Source organism: Vipera ursinii (genome assembly GCF_947247035.1).
Source record: "Vipera ursinii genome assembly, chromosome: 6".
In the NCBI taxonomy this organism is placed as follows: Eukaryota; Metazoa; Chordata; class Lepidosauria; order Squamata; family Viperidae; genus Vipera; species Vipera ursinii.
In genome coordinates, this window is record NC_139515.1 from 12,756,606 (window position 1) to 12,776,719 (window position 20,114).

General features: G+C 39.6%; 1 protein-coding gene across 1 annotated transcript in view; it reads left to right on the forward strand.

The window, feature by feature from the left end:
* The window catches only part of EFCAB6 (EF-hand calcium binding domain 6), a gene marked incomplete at its 5' end in the record, with an annotated part of 137,058 nt that overhangs the window by 83,389 nt on the left and 33,555 nt on the right, over window positions 1–20,114 (forward strand). Inside the window, 2 exons of the mRNA XM_083366235.1 lie at window positions 8,071–8,167; window positions 11,485–11,603. Of these exons, the coding sequence (XP_083222361.1) occupies window positions 8,071–8,167; window positions 11,485–11,603 (216 nt within the window). The remainder of the gene's footprint in view (window positions 1–8,070; window positions 8,168–11,484; window positions 11,604–20,114) is intronic.

The following is a 20,114-nucleotide window of genomic DNA, read 5'->3' on the forward strand; positions in this document are numbered from 1 at the left end:
TTTGGGATTCCACCCAAGGCCCGTATTACTATTGGTACTACCCTTGCTTGCCTTTACCACAGTCATTCTATTTCTATTTGTAGGTCTTTGTATTTTGCTATCTTCTCCAGTTCTTTCTCTTCTATTCTGCTCTCTCCAGGCACTGCCTGTTGTTTTGCTGCTGCTGCTGCTGTTGTTATAGATTTAATCTTCTTAATCTTTAATTCAATTCACAGTCTGAGACTGGTAAAACCTTAAGAGAGAGCTGTTAAGGTAACATCTAAGTAGATGATGATGATGTTGATGATGATGATGATGATGATGATGGTTTGCATGTACACGAGTGCTTTTGTACCAGAGAAAAATTTCTTGTATATCTAAACACACCTGGCCAAATAAAGTATTCAGTTCAGTTCAATTCAAGTCATTGCATCATTCTGAAATAAATTAATATTGGATGCAAGAAATGTTATGTAGGATACTACCAGTATGATGTAAAGTAATTTAGGATATAAAATATTTCGAGATAGAATCAGAACATCATTCTGTTCTTTTTGGTGGGAATGTAAGAATATTTGACAGTGTATAAATGAATAAATGAATAACGAATAATGATGAATGAATGTATTTTTGCTTTTTAAATACATAGTAATGTTTTAAAAATCAAGCATTTCCATAAGTATCATTTTCAGATCTTACATACAGAATTTTTAAAAACAATTCTCAATTTTACCAAGTAGACCAGGAATCAATTACACAGGAAGGTTAGGTCTACTTTTATTGAGAATGGCTATAACAATAAAATCTTGTGACTTCGATTGTGCTGGGTCGCCCCTTTTGTTATGCCCATGAGAATTAAGAGAGTCATCTGCCTGAGCATATGCATACTTGTTTGGGACTTAAGCTACACTTTCTCATTGTAATAATGGATATGGCTTATCTCTGTTAAGATCATCTTTCTTTCTACTATAACTCAGTAAATCAAGTTTATTTATTTAAAAGATTTGGTTCCAATGTACCAAAATCAACTGAAATGTGATTGGCAGCCCCCATTTGGGTGATCATGCCAAAATTGTGGAATAATCCACAGGAAAAACAAGGAAAGTTTGGGCTATACCATTTTGGTTTTAGGAATCTATTGTAATTTTCACCCAAGATTTATATGTTCTATAATCTGCAGCTTGTAGGATTTTGGGCTGGTGTTTTTTTAATTGTTATTTAAAGTTCCTATTTGTGTTTAATTAAGTTGCTTTCAATTGCACTGTTATTTCTGAAAGGAACTTTGTTTTTCAGGGAAATGAGATATAAATATTCTATTATACATTCTCTATGCGAAGTCTGAAGTATAACCACTTGATTTTCAACATCCTGTAGCTCAGCTGTAAGGTAACCTAGGCAACCATTTAAGAAGCTTTTAAAAATGTCCTCATCACAGATCCACAGTATTGGAAAATTGATGAGAAATCTGGAAAACCACAGCAGGTTTTTTTTTAAAAAAAATCATGAGGTTCCAGTTTCATGGAAGGGGGAGCAGAAAGGTGCCTGTTGGTCATGCTCCTTCCATTGTATCCTTTCAACTCTCATCACCTCTAGGAACTGAAGGGCTAAAATCTACATAAAGAACTTGCTATACCTGCATCCACATCCATGATTTTGAATTGGTTTTCTTGAAGTCATCAGTTCCAATGAGACCATACTTGGAGTTCTGAGAACAATTCTGGACAGTACTTTTCCAGAAAAGTATTGATAGGTTAGAACAGGAAAGCAAAGAAGGTGACAAAGGTGATATTGGACATATGAGCATAGTCTAAGAACTTGGGATAGTCGGCCTGAAGAAAAGAATTTGGAGGGGAAAGATGATGACTGAGGTGAAGTACATATAAGGGTGCCATAAGGAAGTTGGCCAGGAACTATTTTTTCATTGGCATAGTAACTGGGTGCAGTTACTCAAATGTCGTTTAAATATAAGGATGAACTTCAGTAAGAATTATGTAATAGTGAAGTAGTCTACTTACAAGAGTTGTAGGTTCTTCATCTGTCAGGATTTTTAAGAAGAAGCTCGACAATCACTTATCCTACTTGGGTTAATTAGTTTTGATGATCCTCATAAAGGTAAGGTAAAGGTTCCCCCGCACATGAATGCTAGTCGTTTCCAACTCTAGGGGCTGGTGCTCTTCTCCATTTCAAAGCCGAAGAGCCAGCGCTTGTCCGAGGATGTCTCTGTGGTCATGTGGCCGGCATGACTAGACACCAAAGGCGCATGGAATGCTGTTACCTTCCCACCATAATGGTCCCTATTTTTCTACTTGCATTTTTACGTGCTTTCGAACTGGCGGAAGCTGGGACGAGTAATAGGTGCTCACTCTGTTACGCGGCACTCAGGATTCAACCTGCCAAACTGCTGACCATCTGATCGACAAGCTCAGCATCCTAACTAACTGAGCCACCATGTCCTTGATGATCCTCATGGACCCTCCTAATTCTACAATTCTGGGATACTGCGACAACATTTTTGCTTTCTTGGGCAGAGGAATGAGTAAAGAGAAGAAAATATAAGACTCTGAAGAATGTTTCAAGCAGAATTAAAATAGAACAGAACAGAACAGAATAGAATAGAATAGAATAGAATTCTTTACTGGCCATGTGTGATTGGACACACAGGGAATTTATCTCTGGTGCATAAACTCTTAGCATACATACAAGCAACAAGTGATAAATCTTGATCATAACCATTAAATATAATCATTATAAATCATAAGATACAAAACTCAGTGATAGTCATAGGATACAAAATAATCAACATAAATCATAATAGGATACTAATAAAAACAACATAAATCATGAGATACGAATAACAAAGTTATAGCCATAAGAAGCTAAGGAAATAGGTAATAGGAGAGATGAGAAGGATAATAGTAATAGTAATACAGCCCTACTAGGTGATTTGACATCCCAGGGCATAAGATATTGTTGTGGGAATTAGTTGTTTAGCAAAGTGACGGCATGGGAGGAAAACTGTCTGTTTATGTAGGTTCCCATCCCATTTTGTTTTCTCTTAGGTTGCTCTGCTCTGTCCTCTTTGATAACACTGGAGGTTTTTAAGAGGAGACTGGACAGCCATTTGCCTGAAATGGTATAGGGTTTCCTGCCTGAGCAGGGGGTTGGACTAGATGACCTCCAAGGTCCCTTCCAACTTATTATTATTATTATTATTATTATTATTATTATTATTATTATTATTATTATTATTATTATTATTATTATTATTATATTCAAGGTTAGGGAACATTGTGGGTAGTTAGACCCTTCCTTTATTTTCAAGAGCCAACTAAAAAGTGCCCTGGCTTATGGACCCTACTGGATAAAGCTCAACTCCTAGTAATTGTATGGTTACCTCCATGTTGGCTTTCTTGCAGCAATATGGTTGTAGTTGCCATGGCCTTTTTTCTGTAGTATTTCAGTTTTCACATCTAGTCATAGCATTTCCCAGTGGTTGCCCAATCAAGTACTAATCACAGCTAATTCTGCTACAGTCAAGATGGCTGGCTTGAAATACAGAGTGATTGAAGTTCTGGACAATTCATGTTTTTAGTTTATTGTATTGCTCATTGATATGCTGCTTTCACAGCATCAGTTTGAGACTACAATATTTTTTATGAACTTTCTTCAAATTTATAAGCAACTTATAAATTTGAATATAAATATGAACATTCACAAAAATTCTTATGCATATGCTTATTTAATATTATCAGTGTTTATAATATAATGGTGCGAGATGATTTAATCACACACATTGACATAAGCTAAATCTGTATAGCTCTATAGCTTTATAGAGAGGCCTCTATAAATCTGCCCACAGCTTGTAGTTCAATCCTGACAGTGTGATGACCCAGGGCACAGCACAGAGGCAATGCAGTCAGCTGGCAATTCAAACAGTTCCTTTATTGCTCCAAATTTTCCCCACCGTTTGCTGGCAAGCCTTCAACAAAAGAACACATATCCCTTCCGCTGACTGGCTGAAAGTAGGTTCAAATACAGGCCGATTAGCATAAGAAAGTACTCGAGGTCATAGAGATAACAAGGAAGAAAATATAAACTTAACGAGCCCCACCGAATCCTAGCTTGCCTGAGCAGTTTTCAAAAGAGAGAATCCAAAATACAGTCCGAGGTCTTTAAACATTCAAGCAACATGGTCAGTCAGTCCAATAGTCAAGGTTTCCAGGTTTCCAAACAGGAGTCACAGAACAAGAGATCAACAACAATACACAACACTCCAAGGAATCAGCGCTTGTTCCCGACAAATGCCCTTCCCCACAGCATCTCCTTAAGTCTCAGTCTCCAGGTGTTTCTTGTGGAGAAGGGCGGGATGCTCTCCTCCCGAGTAGTGAGACCTGCCTGCGTGGTTCCCTCCTTCTCTCCACTCTCCATGCTCTTGGATCAGGTGGGGGTGGCCCTTGCTCATCGCCTGGACTCTGCCTCTCCTGTTCCTCCTGTCCCAATCCTGAAGGGCCCTGGCCTGCCTCGGCCTGCTCTTCCCCACATTCCTCCGAAGCCACAGACACCTCTCCCTCAGCCTCCATAGGGTCCCGTTCCCATGCAGATTCCGCCTTCCATCTTTCCGAGGTCGTAAAATAAGGAGCCAGATTGCTGGGGGCAATATGCAAATAGTGCCTCTACACAGGTAAACCACCCATAGAGTAAAGCACTATGAAGTGGTCTATTTCTAAATGGTATATGTCTACTGCTATTGCTAGATGCCTGAGCATAAAAGTGTCTTAGAAATTAAAATAATAGCTTAAATTTTGGATGGCTTATACAGATAGTCTTTGACTTATGCCCAGTCATTTAACAATGTTTCAAAGTTATGATGGCCTTAGAAAAAGTGATTTACAATCTGTCCTCACACTTATGACCATCACACCAACTCTGTGGTCACATGATTACAATTTGGGTGCTTGGTAACTGCTTGCATTTAGGTAAGTTACGTTAAGTTAAGGACTATATGGGTAAAGAAACTGATTCCTTTATTATTCTATTTCACCCTAGTTTTGTGCTAAGTGTCATTTAATAGGCCTAGTGAAATCTTGCTTAGATAAAATCAGTTTGAGATATTTAGCCTTAATTATTTTTGTGATAAATAAAAGATTTTGACATCAAGTGGAATTCAACTTAGAATTGCTAAATTAGCCCTTGGTCTTATTTGCAAGGTATTAAAGCCTTGATTTTGGTCAATTTGAATAGAGCTGGAAGGGACCTTGGAGGTCTTCTAGTCCAACCCCCTGCCCAAGCAGGAGACTTTATACCATTTCAGGCAGGTGGCTGTCCAGTCTTTTCTTAAAAACCTCCCATGATGAAGCACTTACAGCTTCTGGTGGCAAGTTGTTCCACTGGTTAATTATTCTCAGTCTCAGGAAGTTTCTCCTTAATTCCAAGTTGCTTCTCTCCTTGATTGTTTCTTGTCTTGTCTTCTGGTGCTTTGAGAAATAAGTTGCCCCCCTCTTGTTCGTGGCAGTCCCTCAAATACTGGAATACTGCTATCATGTCACCTGTAGTCCTTTTCTGTAGACTAGCCAAACCCAAATCCTGCAACCGTTCTTCAGATGTTTTTCTCTCCAGGCCCTTAATCATCTTAGTTGCTCTTTTTTGCACTTTTTTTTTCAAAGTCTCAACAACTATTTTGTAATGTGGTGACCAAAACTGGATGCAGTATTCCAGGTGTGGTCTTACTGAGGATTTATAAAGCAGTACTAATACTTCACGTGATTTTGATTCTCTCCCTGTGTTTATATTATATTAGCTTTTTTGGCTGCTGCCACACACTGCTGGCTCATGTTTGAATGATCGTTCACTAGGACTCCAAGGTCCCTCTTAACAGTTACTGTTTTTGAGCCAGGTTTTCCCTAATCTGTACTTGTACCTTTGGTTTTTCCTGCTTAGGTATATATTGGTGCTCCAATCTCAACCACAAGGTTTAAAAGTTGTTGTTGTTAGTTGCGAAGTCGTGTCCGACCCATCGCGACCCTATGGACAATGTTCCTCCAGGCCTTCCTGTCCTCTACCATCTTCTGGAGTCCATCTAAGCTCACGCCTACTGCTTCAGTGACTCCATCCAGCCACCTCATTCTCTGTCGTCCCCTTCTTCTAGTGCCCTCAATCTTTCCCAGCATTAGGCTCTTCTCCAGTGAGTCCTTCCTTCTCATTAGGTGGCCAAAGTATTTGAGTTTTAGCTTCAGGATCTGGCCTTCTAAAGAGCAGTCAGGGTTGATCTCCTCTAGGACTGACCGGTTTGATCGCCTTGCAGTCCAAGGGACTCACAGGAGTCTTCTCCAGCACCATAGTTCAAAGGCCTCAATTCTTTGGCGCTCAGCTTTTCTTATGGTCCAGCTTTCACTGCCATACATTGCAACTGGGAAGACCATAGCCTTGACTATACGCACTTTTGTTGACAGGGTGATGTCTCTGCTTTTTAGTGTGCTGTCTAGATTTGTCATGGCTTTCCTCCCCAGGAGCAAGCGTCTTTTAATTTCTTGGCTACAGTCCCCATCTGCAGTGATCTTGGAGCCCAGGAAAATAAAATCTGTCGCTACCTCCATTTCTTCCCCATCTATTTGCCAGGAATTGAGAGGGCCAGATGCCATGATCTTGGTTTTCTTAATGTTTAGTTTCAACCCAAGTTTTGCACTCTCCTTCTTCACCCGCAACAAGAGGCTCTTTAGTTCTTCTTCACTTTCTGCCATTAGAGTGGTATCATGTGCATATCTTAGGTTGTTGATGTTTCTTCCGGCAATCTTCCGGTTTAAAAGTAAGTGCCCATAAAGTCAGTTGAATGGTCCAAACATAAAGTACACTGTTTTTCTTGATGTTTCAGATTAGTGTAAGAAGACACAACCCCCACCCCCCCAAACATAGAGGACAGCTTTGTGTCATCACATTCTATTTCATTCTGCAAAACATGTATAGTGTATTGGCTGTTGGCCTAATTGGAATCAGTGGAAGTCTTCTAGTCAACATTATGGGCTGTTCGTTTGGTTCTGGTGTAGTCCTCTGTTAAATTAAGTGTGAGACATAATTGTAGGCATTTTGTTTGTGGAATTGGGATGAATAGGAGCGGCTTAATGTTTCCGACTCTTATCTCTCTACTCAAAAATCCAATCTTGCTATTCTGTTCTTTTTCATCTCTCTAGTTTCACATTCATCCCATCAAGCTCCCAGGCAGAATTCTTCAAAATTAACCACCCCTCACTTCACGTATAGTTTGAACTCACTCAAGTCATTAAAGTGCAATTCTTTATTTTTTTAAAAAAAATGTAACCACAGCAAGCAAGGATGCTGTTGCACAGTTGAAAGAAAGCCAAAACAACAAACTCAGGAGGGGAGCTTCATCGTTGGCTATTTAATATTATCTGCCAAAAAAAGAACCTGGCAAGCTAGAATTATCAGTCGGTAATCTTTTTTTTTGTTGTTGTTTCTGAAGGGAACTAGAAGCCAGAAATGTGCATATAACTTAATAAAGTCTTGACAGAGTTTGGCTGCTCCTTCCTTCGTGGGTTACATGGATGGACAAAGCTTGCTTGTTAGTTTAGAATGAGGGCTGCTCTTCTGATATGGGTTCAGCATAACTTCTGAAAGATCAAAAGCATACAGCAGAGATCTCAAATAAAAGAGATATTGCAGCTTCTCAGTGGCTTTAGCTGAGTTTAGAGTAGAACAGACACAGCAATTTTCTAGTGATCTTCAGACCACAATATGCTGGAGTTTCGTTGGATCTTATATAGGTATTGTGCCTCTTTAGAGCACTGCGTTGATTTACAAACATTTTCCCTTTAAATCTCAGCTGAAATTAAGACATTTGACCGATCTGTATTTGCATATGTTGACAAGGATTAAGGAAAGTTTTAAAGAGATTTTTAATTTGCAGCTGGAGGGGGGTTGGGAATAATTGCAAGGCACTCATTTGTATGCAGATCTCTGAGGTAAGTCTTAAAAACTCTCTGTACCAAACATAAGAAGAAAACAAACAAACAAAACTTGCAAGATGTTAATGAACCCATTTAGGAAAAAAAATAATTATAATAATTTTTGTTTTCTGAGACCCAGGAGGCTGGTAGCAGATGCAGATCTCGCCTGTGAACAAGCACACTCCTATCTTACTATCAAAGCACAGAACAGATGGGGTGACCTGGCTATGGTAAGACCTGAGTAGCTTTGAAACCTACATGTGTCTAAAAATGCTTTCAGGGCTTCAGACAATGTTTAGCTTTGATGGGATATGGAATTTTTTATTGTTGTTAAAAAAAACCATCTAAAGCAAGCCGTTAACAAACATAAACAAATAGCTCATTAGCAATCAAACTGAGTCGTAAGCTTGAAAACAATGTATTTCACTGTCTGATTTTAAGCTGCTGAGCTTTTCAGATTCTTTAAAAGAGAGAATACAGCAGAATATGTATCCATTATAGTTATTTATGCAAGTACATGGTTGGTGGTAATGGGACTGAAATGCATAGGAGTTCCAAATTTGATAGCTGAAATAAACCCAGAAGGCTTATTCCATTAATCGCTTCTACCCCAAACACTTTATTAAGTAAAATTATCCATATTGGATCTTGCACAGAATTTGTAAAGTTTAGGCCCAAGGTAAGTTGCCTCCTCCTCCTCTGTTGCTACTTGACCACATCTCCCTTCCCTTCCCACAATATGTGCAATTAAACATCAGCTGAAGCACAAGTCTTTGGCTATTTTGTTTTCTCCAGAATGCTTCTGGGCCGTGACTCAAATGCACTGTGAAGCTACATAAACGAGGAGCATTGCCTTTTGGTCAACATGTCATGGTTGATTGTTGCCTATACTTTTGTTGTGATTCAGGGTCAGCCTGTGGGTTCGGCAGATGGGTCGGACGATTCAGAGGAGGAGGAGGGGGGTGTTGGAGAGCTTGCTGAGGGTGTTGGAGAGCTTGCTGATGAGAGCCCTCAGCCAGGCCTCTCCCACCTGGTTATGACGCAGACCCAGCTGTGTGAGCCTGACAACATGGATGAAGATGACCCACAGCTGGCCCTGTTCAAGGACGCCTGACGCAGGAGGCAGTCAATCAGGAGTAAACAGAAGAAGGCAATGGGGCACCTCGGAAGGAGGCAGAGAGAAGCCACGCCCTGAACTGTTTAAAAGGGGAATGCGTGGGAGGGCTGGTTTGCTGAAGGCAACTGTTTGAATAGCTCCTGTTTCATGGTTCGTGTCTTGTTTTTGCTCTGTTTGCTTTTGTGTCCATAAATTTGGCAGGCTTAGTTCCAGCCTCTTGCCTTCTTGTAAAGGGGTTGTCCCTGCCTTATCTGCAGGGCTGGTAGTAGGCTGGTACAGAACAACTTTGATGTAGTCCAGACCAGAAGCTCGACAATGAATCCTAGCTCTGTGTTTACTGCAAGAATAGAATAGAATAGAATAGAATAGAATAGAATAGAATAGAATAGAATAGAATAGAATAGAATAGAATAGAATAGAATAGAATAGAATAGAATAGAATAGATCTGGAAGGGTCCTTGGAGGTCTTCTAGTCCAGTCCCCTGCTCAAGCAGGAGAGCCTATACCATCTCAGAGAAGTGACTGTCTCTTCTTAAAAACCTCCAGTGATGGAGCACCCATGATTTCTGAAGGCAAGCTGTTCCACTGGTTAATTGGCCTCACTCTTAGGAAGTTTCTCCTTAATTCCAAGTTTCTTGTCCTTCCCTCTGGTGCTTTGGTGAACAACCTGCCCCCCTCTGTCTTGTGGCAGCCCCTTGAATACTGGAACACTGCTATCATGTCTCCCCTATTTTTTCTTTTCTTTAGACTAGGCCAGGGGTGTCAAACTGCCGGCCAGCGGGCCGAACATGTCATCTGGAAGCTATGCCCACCCCATTGCCGGCAATAGCAAAATAGTCCTGATACATCTCACAACATGATGTCGTGACGTCGTGAGTTTGACATGTCTGGACTAGCCAAACCGAAGTCCCAAGGCTGTTCTTCGTATGTTTTAGTCTCCAGGCCTTTGATCATCTTAGTTGCTTTTCTCTGAATTTTTCCCAAACTCTCAACATGCTTTTTGTGATATGGTGACCAAAACTGGCTGCAGTATTCTGAATGTATTCACCCTCCCCTTTCCTTTTACACTCTGGAAAACTAGACAGGGTCCCATCTCTAATGCTTCCCATGACCCTTTCTGCATCTGTGGATACAGATGCCTTTTGCATGGTGGTTGTCTAGTCTGTGATTCATCCTTCTGTGTCCCAAGGCCATTCCCACATTCCATTACATTTTATGTGAGGGAGTTAGGGAGAGAAAAAAAACTCTCACCTAAATATCATCCCAGCTTGATAAGTGATCTGTCCATATCTCAGGGCAGAAAAATCTACAGGATGAGTCAAAAAATTCCAATAGTGGCTGCAAGTGTGCAATAGAATCAGAGGTTTGATCATGTGTTCATAGCTGCCATTTTGACTTTTTTGACCCAATGCCTTATCTGATGGAGAGATATGTAAAGGTCTTTGCCCCCCACATATGATTGTTAAAAGAAGGAAAGTGATAGTGGGCAATGATATTTTATATGGTCTATGGGACATTCTCATGAGGCATATTCATATAATTCATTACCACTTTGGAATTGATTAAGGTTTGAGTTCAGCCTTAAGACATTACAATCTATGCTGTATATAGAGCTTGAATTTTTGCAAGTTTATTGATGAATCTGAGCTATGTAGTCCATCTGCTTATTTACAGGACAAACTGTCCACCATTTAGCTGGTGAACTCTTTTAGAAATTATTATTGTTATTAATACTTTTTAAAAGACTAAAAAAGAGAAACAAGTGAAGGGGGAAAAATTAAAAAATTGATGCAGGGTATTAGTAAGTGGACACAGAGGTCAGTGAGGTTGTTACAGTTATAACATTGATGGAAAATTCACCATAAAAAAGAATACATTAGGATAATTTCTGAGTTTCCACTATTTTGTTAGTGGAGCTGTGGTGGCACAGGGGTTAGAGTGCAGTATTGCACGTTAATTCTCCTGACTGCTGACTGCTAGCAGTTTGGCAGTTCGATTTTCACCGGCTCAAGATTGATCTTCCATCCTTCCGAGGTCAGTAAAATGAGGACCCAGATTGCAGGGGGCAATATGCCAACTCTGTAAACCGCTTAGAGAGGGCTGTAAAGCAGTGTGAAGCGGTATATAAGTCTAAGTGCTATTGCTATTGCTAGAGAAGAAGAAAAAGATAGAAATAAGAAAAAATTATTAAAACCATTACAGGAAAATATTTAGTTTTAAGTACGCCTTTGTTATAGTCCAACTGATATAAAATTCTCTTCCTCAATTAGTGTATCCTTCACTTCTGATTTTGAGGCTTTTAAATTCCTTGATATCATAGAGGAAATAATGTCTTTTCTTTTTTATGATTGCTTATGAATAGAAGGTGAAATTTGTCTTCCTTTGCTTTTAAACATTTGCCTCTGTTATTAAATATATTTCATGTTTTAGCACTTCCATGAATATGATGCTGATGGAAATGGCATAATTACAAAAAAAGATTTGAAGGACGTTCTATATAGATGTGGTATCCCCATAAACCCCAAAGAATTTGAAAAACTTTGGACAAGGTAAGGCTTTATTAATAATATCCTTCCCGCATTACCCGTAGACTTTAATACATGTCAAGAAAAATAAATCTCTACTTTTTTTGAATTACTACTCTCTATGATGTCTATGGTTTAATCTGTACTTGCCTGATTGATTTACACTTCCATAATAGACCCAAGGCACTATTTTTGGAGATTAGAAACAAATGATGTGATTATCTATGTCAATCCCCCACTCTCCATCAATGTGACCTCAAGTCTATGTTTTGCTGCTTTGCTTTTGAAGAACGCATTTTTATTTGTTAGGCTTCCTGTAGTAATACTTTTGCCCATTTGTGATAGTTGTTTCCAGTTTGTGGCAGGCTAACCCCAGAAACTCATTGTCTGCATTGCACAGCAACAATGTCCCTTTAGCTGAGTCATTATTTACTAGTGTGTAATACCTTTCATAGCTTTCTTGATTCAAAACCCAACAAAAAACCACGATTTTTTGAAAAATTACTATTGTTCTTTCCCTGATCATCCTACTTTTTCCTCTTTTTTTTGATGCACCATTTCAAAATGCAACACTGTGCTTTTTTTAAAAAAAGCACAAGCAACAGTGGGGTACTTAGCGGAAAAACAATAGAAATTTTACAAAAGGCACATTTTTTATCAAGGTTTGAACCAGGAATTTTTGGTTTACAAGGCAAGAGTAATAGCTATTGTGTTATTATGAGAAGTGATAGCCAGTGGCAAGGATCACTAATGCTTTAAAAAGAAATAGGGCAGTAATACAGATTTGTTTTTTAAAATTTGTTTGTCATGCCATTCGTGTTTGATCTTTAACTTTGTATATATAAACTTAGCTTTGTATATATGTAAATATAGATGCACAAATGAATGCAAATAATTGTATATATCTATAGGGAAATAAGGGATGCGGTGGCTCAGTGGGTTAGGACGCTGAGCTTGTCGATCAGAAGGTCGGCAGTTTGGCGGGTCAAATCCCGAGTGCCGCGTAACAGAGTGAGTGCCTGTTACTCCTCCCAGCTTCTGCCAACTGAGCAGTTTTAAAGCACATAAAAATGCAAGTAGAAAAATAGGGACCACTATGGTGGGAAGGTAACAGCACTCCGTGCGCCTTTGGCATCTCGTCATGCCGGCCACATGACCACGGAGATGTCCTCGGACAAGCACTGGCTCTTCAGCTTTGAAATGGAGATGAGCACCGGCCCCTAGAGTTGGAAACGACTAGCACGCATGTGCCGGGGAACCTTTACCTTTACCTTTTATAGGGAAATAGGATGAAAAATATGGAATTTCAGTCTGGATGATATTTTCTTGAGCCAGTTCAGTGTTAAGCTAGCATGAATATAGATTTGGAGCAGTTTAACCAGTACGTCAGCTGTGGGATTCAGCCAGTTCGCACCACTTTGGCAGAACCGGTAGCTAATTTTTTGTTGCCCAAGCCCAAATAGACTTCCAGAAGCAGCATCCACACAGAGAACCGGTTGTTCACATATTTGAATCCCACCATTGCAGTAAGTGTAGAAATGATGCTGTTTCTGGGTAAAAGGGCCTATTGAAAATAGCCATTTCCACACAGTTTCTGGAACTGTATCTACCTTTACAACTTCCCAATGTTTCCCATGTTAATAACGATCATTTAGCGTTACTAAGTAGTTGTTAGGGCTGGTCATCCTATTGCTCAAAACCATGATTTAAGTCATATACTTACCTGGCTCACTCCAATGCATGCAGCTTTTTATCCAACCATTTGCAACTCAAGGAAACCCAGCTAAACCAGAGGTCAATTGGCTCTTTGGAGACTACATGCTCAAAACCCACTAACCACGTTCACATATTTTGTTTTAAAACAAGCCAGAAACAAGGATATTTTCTAAACTTTTAAAGTAATTCTTGCTTGCACCTCTGTAGACTGGGATACAAAAGAAACTATGAATAAGCCTGAAATTCGCTAATAAAATGTGTTTTTTTTACTAAGGCTGGATGAAATTTCAGTGTAAAATTATGAATCTATTAAGTTGGTCCATCACTGTGGAACATTGAATCTCATTAGTTGCTTTTGACTTGATGTGTCTATCTGAGGGATTTTTTTGCGCACACAAGCACATTGTATTAATTTACTAACATTTAAATAATTAAATTTCCTTTTGTCCTGACTTGTCCGTCTCTGCCCAACTCTTCAAAGCACAAAATAAAAATAACTTTAAAATAACAAGTGATCCTAGAATCTTATTATATCAGGGCCTCTATAAAAACAAAGCACATGGATAGGTAGAAGGCTCAGGAAAGGAACAACAGTAATAAAAACAATAGTAGTGAAAACATATTCACCACTGGAGGAAAAATTGCCAGGGTTTGAACTAGGAACCTTTTCTTTAAAAGGCAAGAGTTGTAGCTACTGGGTTTTTTTTATAGCATTCATGATAAAGTAATCAAAAATAATAGAAAAACAATGCACAAATAAACAGGGTTAAACTATCCTTTCAAAACTCCAAAATAATGCAGAATCAAAGAGAATAAGATATAAAATGAGTAAAACACAAAGAAAGCCAATATTTGCGGAAATCTTTCTCTATCAAACTTCCATTGAGAACATCTGGCAAGGAATCCCCTGATAACAGGAAGCATCAAACAAAGCCCAAATATGTAAAATAATGGTTTTAAAATAACATTTTAAATTAATTATTTTAGGTTCCTAGCTGAAAAGTTTGTTAGCATGTACAGAGGTGCTATCAGGGAATGTCAAAAAAAAAGTCAAAATAGATTCCTCGCTGATAAATGGCATAGATTTTTGCACAATGCATGTAAAAAGGCGGCTGAACTTTGCATAGATGGACCAACATCTTTATCTTTTTTTTTTGCACCGCTGTGTATTCCTGTGACAGTAAATGTGGTAAATTATTTAATATTTCAAAATAGAAAAACGAGACTTTCTCCCCTAAAAACTGATAGGTAACCTAGCATCCTCCAGATCTGTTTATGCTCCTAAAATCCCTGTTTCAGCAGAAATTTGTCTTTGAAAATGGAAGTTAAATGGATTGCTCTGTAAAACCCATTTTGCGTTTTGCTTCTTAAAAGGTAAAGGTAAAGGTAAAGTTTCCCCCGCACATGCGTGCTAGTCATTTCCAACTCTAGGGGCCGGTGCTCATCTCCGTTTCAAAGCCAAAGAGCCAGCGCTTGTCCCAGGACGTCTCCGTGGTCACGTGGCCGGCATGACTAGACGCCAAAGGCGCATGGAACACTGTTACCTTCCCACCGTAGTGGTCCCTATTTTTCTACTTGCATTTTTACGTGCTTTCGAGCTCTGACAGTGTGGTTTATTTCCTTGCACAGATGTACCATGGAATTAGTTTCTACCCAACTGGCTTTCAGTTTCTCTTCTTATTCTATAAGAAGTTCCACAAAATCATGTTTAGTTTAGTTTTAGTTTTATTGAATTTTTATACCGCCCTTCTCCCGAAGGACTCAGGGCGGTGAACAGGGCATATAAATAGAAATACAAAAGTTAAAAAAGATTAAATTATTGCCCAATTAAAACAATCAAAGTATAAAAACATTAAAACCCTAACATTCCCCCATCAGGCCAGGCCAGCTTGTTTGAATAGATGGGTCTTTAACCTGCGCCGGAAGGAGAGAAGGTCCGGTGCCATCCGGAGCTCAACCAGCAGTTGGTTCCATAAAGCCGGGGCGCCCACAGAGAAGGCCCTCCCCCTGGGGGCCACCAGCCAGCATTCTCTGACCGGAGGCACCCTGAGGAGGCCCTCTCTGTGGGAACGCACAGGGCGGAGGGGAGTCGACGCCGGCAGCAGGTGGTCCCCGAGGTATTCCGGACCCATGCCATGTAAGGACTTAAAAACCATCACCAAGACCTTGAACCTCACCCGGAAGACAACTGGCAGCCAATGCAGCTCGCGGAGCAAAGGTGTAACATGGGAGTACCGGGAAACTCCCAAGACAACTCTTGCGGCCGCATTCTGTACCAGTTGGAGCCTCCGAGTGGTCTTCAAGGGAAGCCCCATGTAAAGAGCATTGCAGTAGTCTTTGGCATTAAATCATTGCGTTATGCCTTAGGTCACTTAAAAAACAGCACTCAGCTTCCCATGTGATTCAGTAAATGTAGTGTATGCTCTTAAAGCATACACGGAAATGTCAGCACAGCAGGGGGCTGGACAGCTCCAGGCTATAACCGCTTTTGGCGGGAAAGCCTGAATAGAGCGAGTCGTTGACAGCCCCAGGGCATGGTCAGCTCTGGCGGGAAGCCAGGGTTTAAATCCATTGGCCACCTGCACTGGTGGGAAGCCCAGGTTTAAATCTATTGGTCGCCATCCACCTGGGCAGGTATAAAGAGACGCCAGGTAACCCCTTTGCTCCAGCTTCATTTCTGACTCAATAAAGAAATACTACCCAGCTCAAGTGTCCGTCTCTCTGTGCAACCACATTGCAGTAAAGTTATTGAAATCAATATGGGAATACTTGGGAAATGAAAAATAGTGGAAATTAAATACCTATAAACAACAAGAATAACATATAATATAATATTAAAGCATAAAATTACCTTGGTACTTTGGAAAATTGGAATGTGGCTCATACAAGATGGTTACTTAGGAAGATACATATTATGTATATAACCTTGCTTAAATGTTTAAGCAGTTTCAATTCTAAATTTTAAATGAATGAAAATTGTTATATCACATAAGCAGAGCTTTTTTTTTTTTTTTTTTAAAAAGAACTTTTCTTTCCCAGAGAACTCGGCCTCTGATTTGTTTGCCAAGTGATGCCTTTCCAGAGGTTTTCCAAGGCTATTATTTATCTGGCTAATAGTCACAACACATCTTTTCTCGAGGAGCTCAAGATGTTCTTTTGTAAGAACATGGCCTTCATTTTATTGCTATAGTAGTTGCCCTGTGGAATTGGTTAGGCCAGGGGTAGGCAACCTTGGCTCTTTTATGACTCATGGACTTCAACTCCCAGAATTCCTGAGTCAGCTATGCTGAGTCATGAGTCATAAAAGAGCCAAGGTTGCCTACCCCTGGGTTAGGCCAAAAGATAATACTTGGTCCAGAGTCCCCCACAGAGTTTTTAAAGCCAAAGTTTCCCAAGTCTTTATCCAACAGCTTAATGACAATCCCAAACACACTAGGATACACAAGGCCTAGCACCAAAGACAAAAGTATTCCTCTATACTGTCTTTTCTAAACCATACATTTATGTAGAAGAAAACCAAAGCAGCTTTCAATATTTTCAAGTTCAACCTTCTCATAAGGGATTTCAAGGGAAGAAGCGGATTAGCTAATATTATGTTTCTTATTAGGAATCTGCTGAAAAGCTCCAAGGATCCCAAGCTTGAAATCAGTTTTCTTAAGTTATGTTCCATGTTGAAGGTAGAAGCAGGATTTGAAATTGTAAGATACAATCCAAAGGCTATTTTACCAAAGAGCATGTTTCACTGATCTGTGGTAGTGACATATGAATAAGCATTGCTTAGGTTCCTACTGCAATTATTATTTTTAAATTACAGAGGTACCTCAGTATTCGACTTTTTCAAAATTCAGCAAAAAATCTTGTCCCACTACTCAATGCGCAAGGTAAAACATGCTGGTGTCTTCCGCCTAGTGACTCGCTACTCCTTCCGGCTGAAATAAAGGGTCACATGGCAGGTCATGTGGTTTGCTTTGTACTTGTTGTTTTTAGTAGTCGTTGCACCTCCTGGAATGAATCCCGGACGAGTACTGAGGTACCACTGTATATTGTATTTATGGGTTCTGACTGAGTGAATAATACTTAACCAGTTGCTAGCCTTCCCCAGTGTTCTGTGATCCTCAACAGTGGGCCTACTAAACATAATCTGTGATCCTGAGGTTTGCCTTGCTGGTCCTGACTAAGAGAGATTGTATACCTTCCCCTGCAACAGATAAGGGTAGTGTAATTTCACTGAGACAGAATTGCCGGATAAACCTTAAGCAGGTATCTCCCAGGGTCATGGCTGGGAGAAGAACAGATCTGTTGACTTGAAAAGGCAGAAGGAAGAACTCCAGAACAGTTCTTTAAACCCAAGGACAGTTGTATTCTGTAGCAGACAGAACTGTGTACAGGTGACTTCCTTCTGGTCTGCAGTAAAATAAATTTACCGTGTGGAGTCTGTGAAGTTTCTGCTTTTTTAAATGAGTTTTGGGAGAGTTGAGATTTATTACGGTTCCCAGGCGAAATCTGATACTGTGGTCAGAAGTAGGTCTTAATGAATAAGAGAAACAAATAGCAGTATTTTTTTAGGCCTTTGGGAGGGATCCTTTCTGGAGATTGGAATTGGCTGAAGTCAGATGAAAAGTCAAAGGAGGAGCAAATGACAAAATGAGCTTTGTGCCGTTACAATGCACTCTGTCCGTTTTGCACAGGCACTGTGACACTACACATAGATACCAAAGATACAGAGTTGCACCATAAGTTTAAATTGTTTGAATACTGGAAATGCTTATGACAGAAATGCTCAAGTATGTCCGTCCTCCAATATTCAACATACATATTAGCATGTACATTCAAATCCTGTCTCTATGAAAAGCAGAATAACTGTTTCATTCTAACTGTTCATTTGTCAGTATGATATATCTTTTATGAATTGCTGGCATACTTTGAAATGAAACTCTTGCCTTCTAAATTTTCATTTAAAAATTAGTTTCAAGTCACCTCAGACTTGTCACCTCAGACTACACGTCCACTATGTTATGATTCTGGCTTAATGTTGTGGATGGAATCAAACTAATATTGATCAGGTTCAACAAGTATATCTCTAACAAGATGGTACTATATTTAATGTTGCATATGGGAGGTTATTTAAAAATGTCTTTCATCTGAGCCAAATTTCAATCTCCTATAGTTTGTCTAGAACAGAAAATAGTGGAGAAGCAAACACTGAAATAAATTTATGGCAGAATTATTGATTCATTGCACAGTCAGCCAGGGGTTCAGACTTGATTTGGCTTATTGTCTACTTATCGAGTCCTTCCCAAGGACCTGGGATAGGTAGAGGTGGATATTTGATGGTGTTACTGATATTGTTGCAGGATGTAAGCTGTTCCAATCAAAGCTGCTTTTTCAATTGACTGATGGCGAATTTGTCAATGCCAATGGTGTTCAAATGGTGCTCAGCTGTTTTGAGATTGTACCCAAGGCACCTATTACTATAGGACAGGAGTCTTCAAACTAGGTCCTTTTATGACTTGTGGACTTCAACTCCCAGAATTCCTCAGCCAGGATGCCAGGCTGAGGAATTCTGGGAGTTGAAGTCCACAAGTCATAAAAGGGCCACGTTTGAAGACCCCTGCTATAGATACTAGCTTGGTTTCCTTTGCCACAGTCATTCTATTTTTATTTGCAGGTCTTTGTATTTTGTTATCTTCTCCAGTTGTTTTTCTTCTCTTCTGCTCTCACCAGGTACTATCACGTCCACTACCCAGACTTTTTTGTCTTTCTTACTGATAGTTGTTAAGTTTGGGGTCTTATGTGGCAGGTGCCTATCTGCTTGAATTCTAAATTCCCAGAGCAATTTAGCTTCTTCATTTTCTATGACTCTAGCTATTTTATGGTCCCAGCAGTTCTTGCTTGCAGGCAAATTATATTTCTTGTAGATCTTCCAATGCACCATTGTTGCTACTTTGTCATGCCGCTGTTTGTAGTCAATTTGTGTGATCTTCTTGCCAGCAGCTTAACAGATGTTCCACTGTTTTTTCAGCTGCTTTGCATAGGCAGCACTTACTTTTAAGGCTTGATCTTGTGCAGCCAGAATTAGCCCTTTGGTCTTTCTCTTCAGTGTTCCTGTTCTTAGCCATTGTCAGATCTTGTAATTATCAGTTTTCCCTGTTTTTTTTTTAATATACTGGCCTTGTAATGCCTCCATTGTGTTTTTTTTCATTTGGTCTTTCTTTTTAGGCCAGTTTAGTTTCTCTAGTACAGTAAGCCTTCCTGGCATAATAGCTTCTTCACTGCTTTCATGGAATTAGTCTGCAAGGCTTGCTCTTGAGCAGCCAAAATGAAGCCTTCAGTTTCTTTCTTTAGCACCCCTGATATCAAACAGCTCCCATATTAGCTTTGCATCTGTCTTTCTACAATGTCTTTCAGGTACTCACTAAGCATAGGCTTCTTCTTCCAGTTAAAAAGTCAATGCTCATTTGTTTCCTTTCGATATTCTGCTTTCAGTCTTGTTGTTTTCAAGAGATTTCCCTTGTTCCCTCCTTCAGCAAAAGCTCTTTTGCTTTTTTTTTAATTAAAGAGTTTTACATAAACAAAATTTTACAATATATCCCCAAATCCCTCCCACCCCAAACCCACCCACTTCCCCCCCCCACTTCCCAGAGCTAAATACAGGATTATAGTTACAATAATCATATTCTAAATAAAAATTATGCATAATATACAATTAACCAAATTCATAATGTGCTTTAACTCCCCTTTAACATAACTACAAACAAAGTACCAATAACAATATCCCACTAAAATCTACTCATAAGCTAAATGGAACTTTTTAGTCCC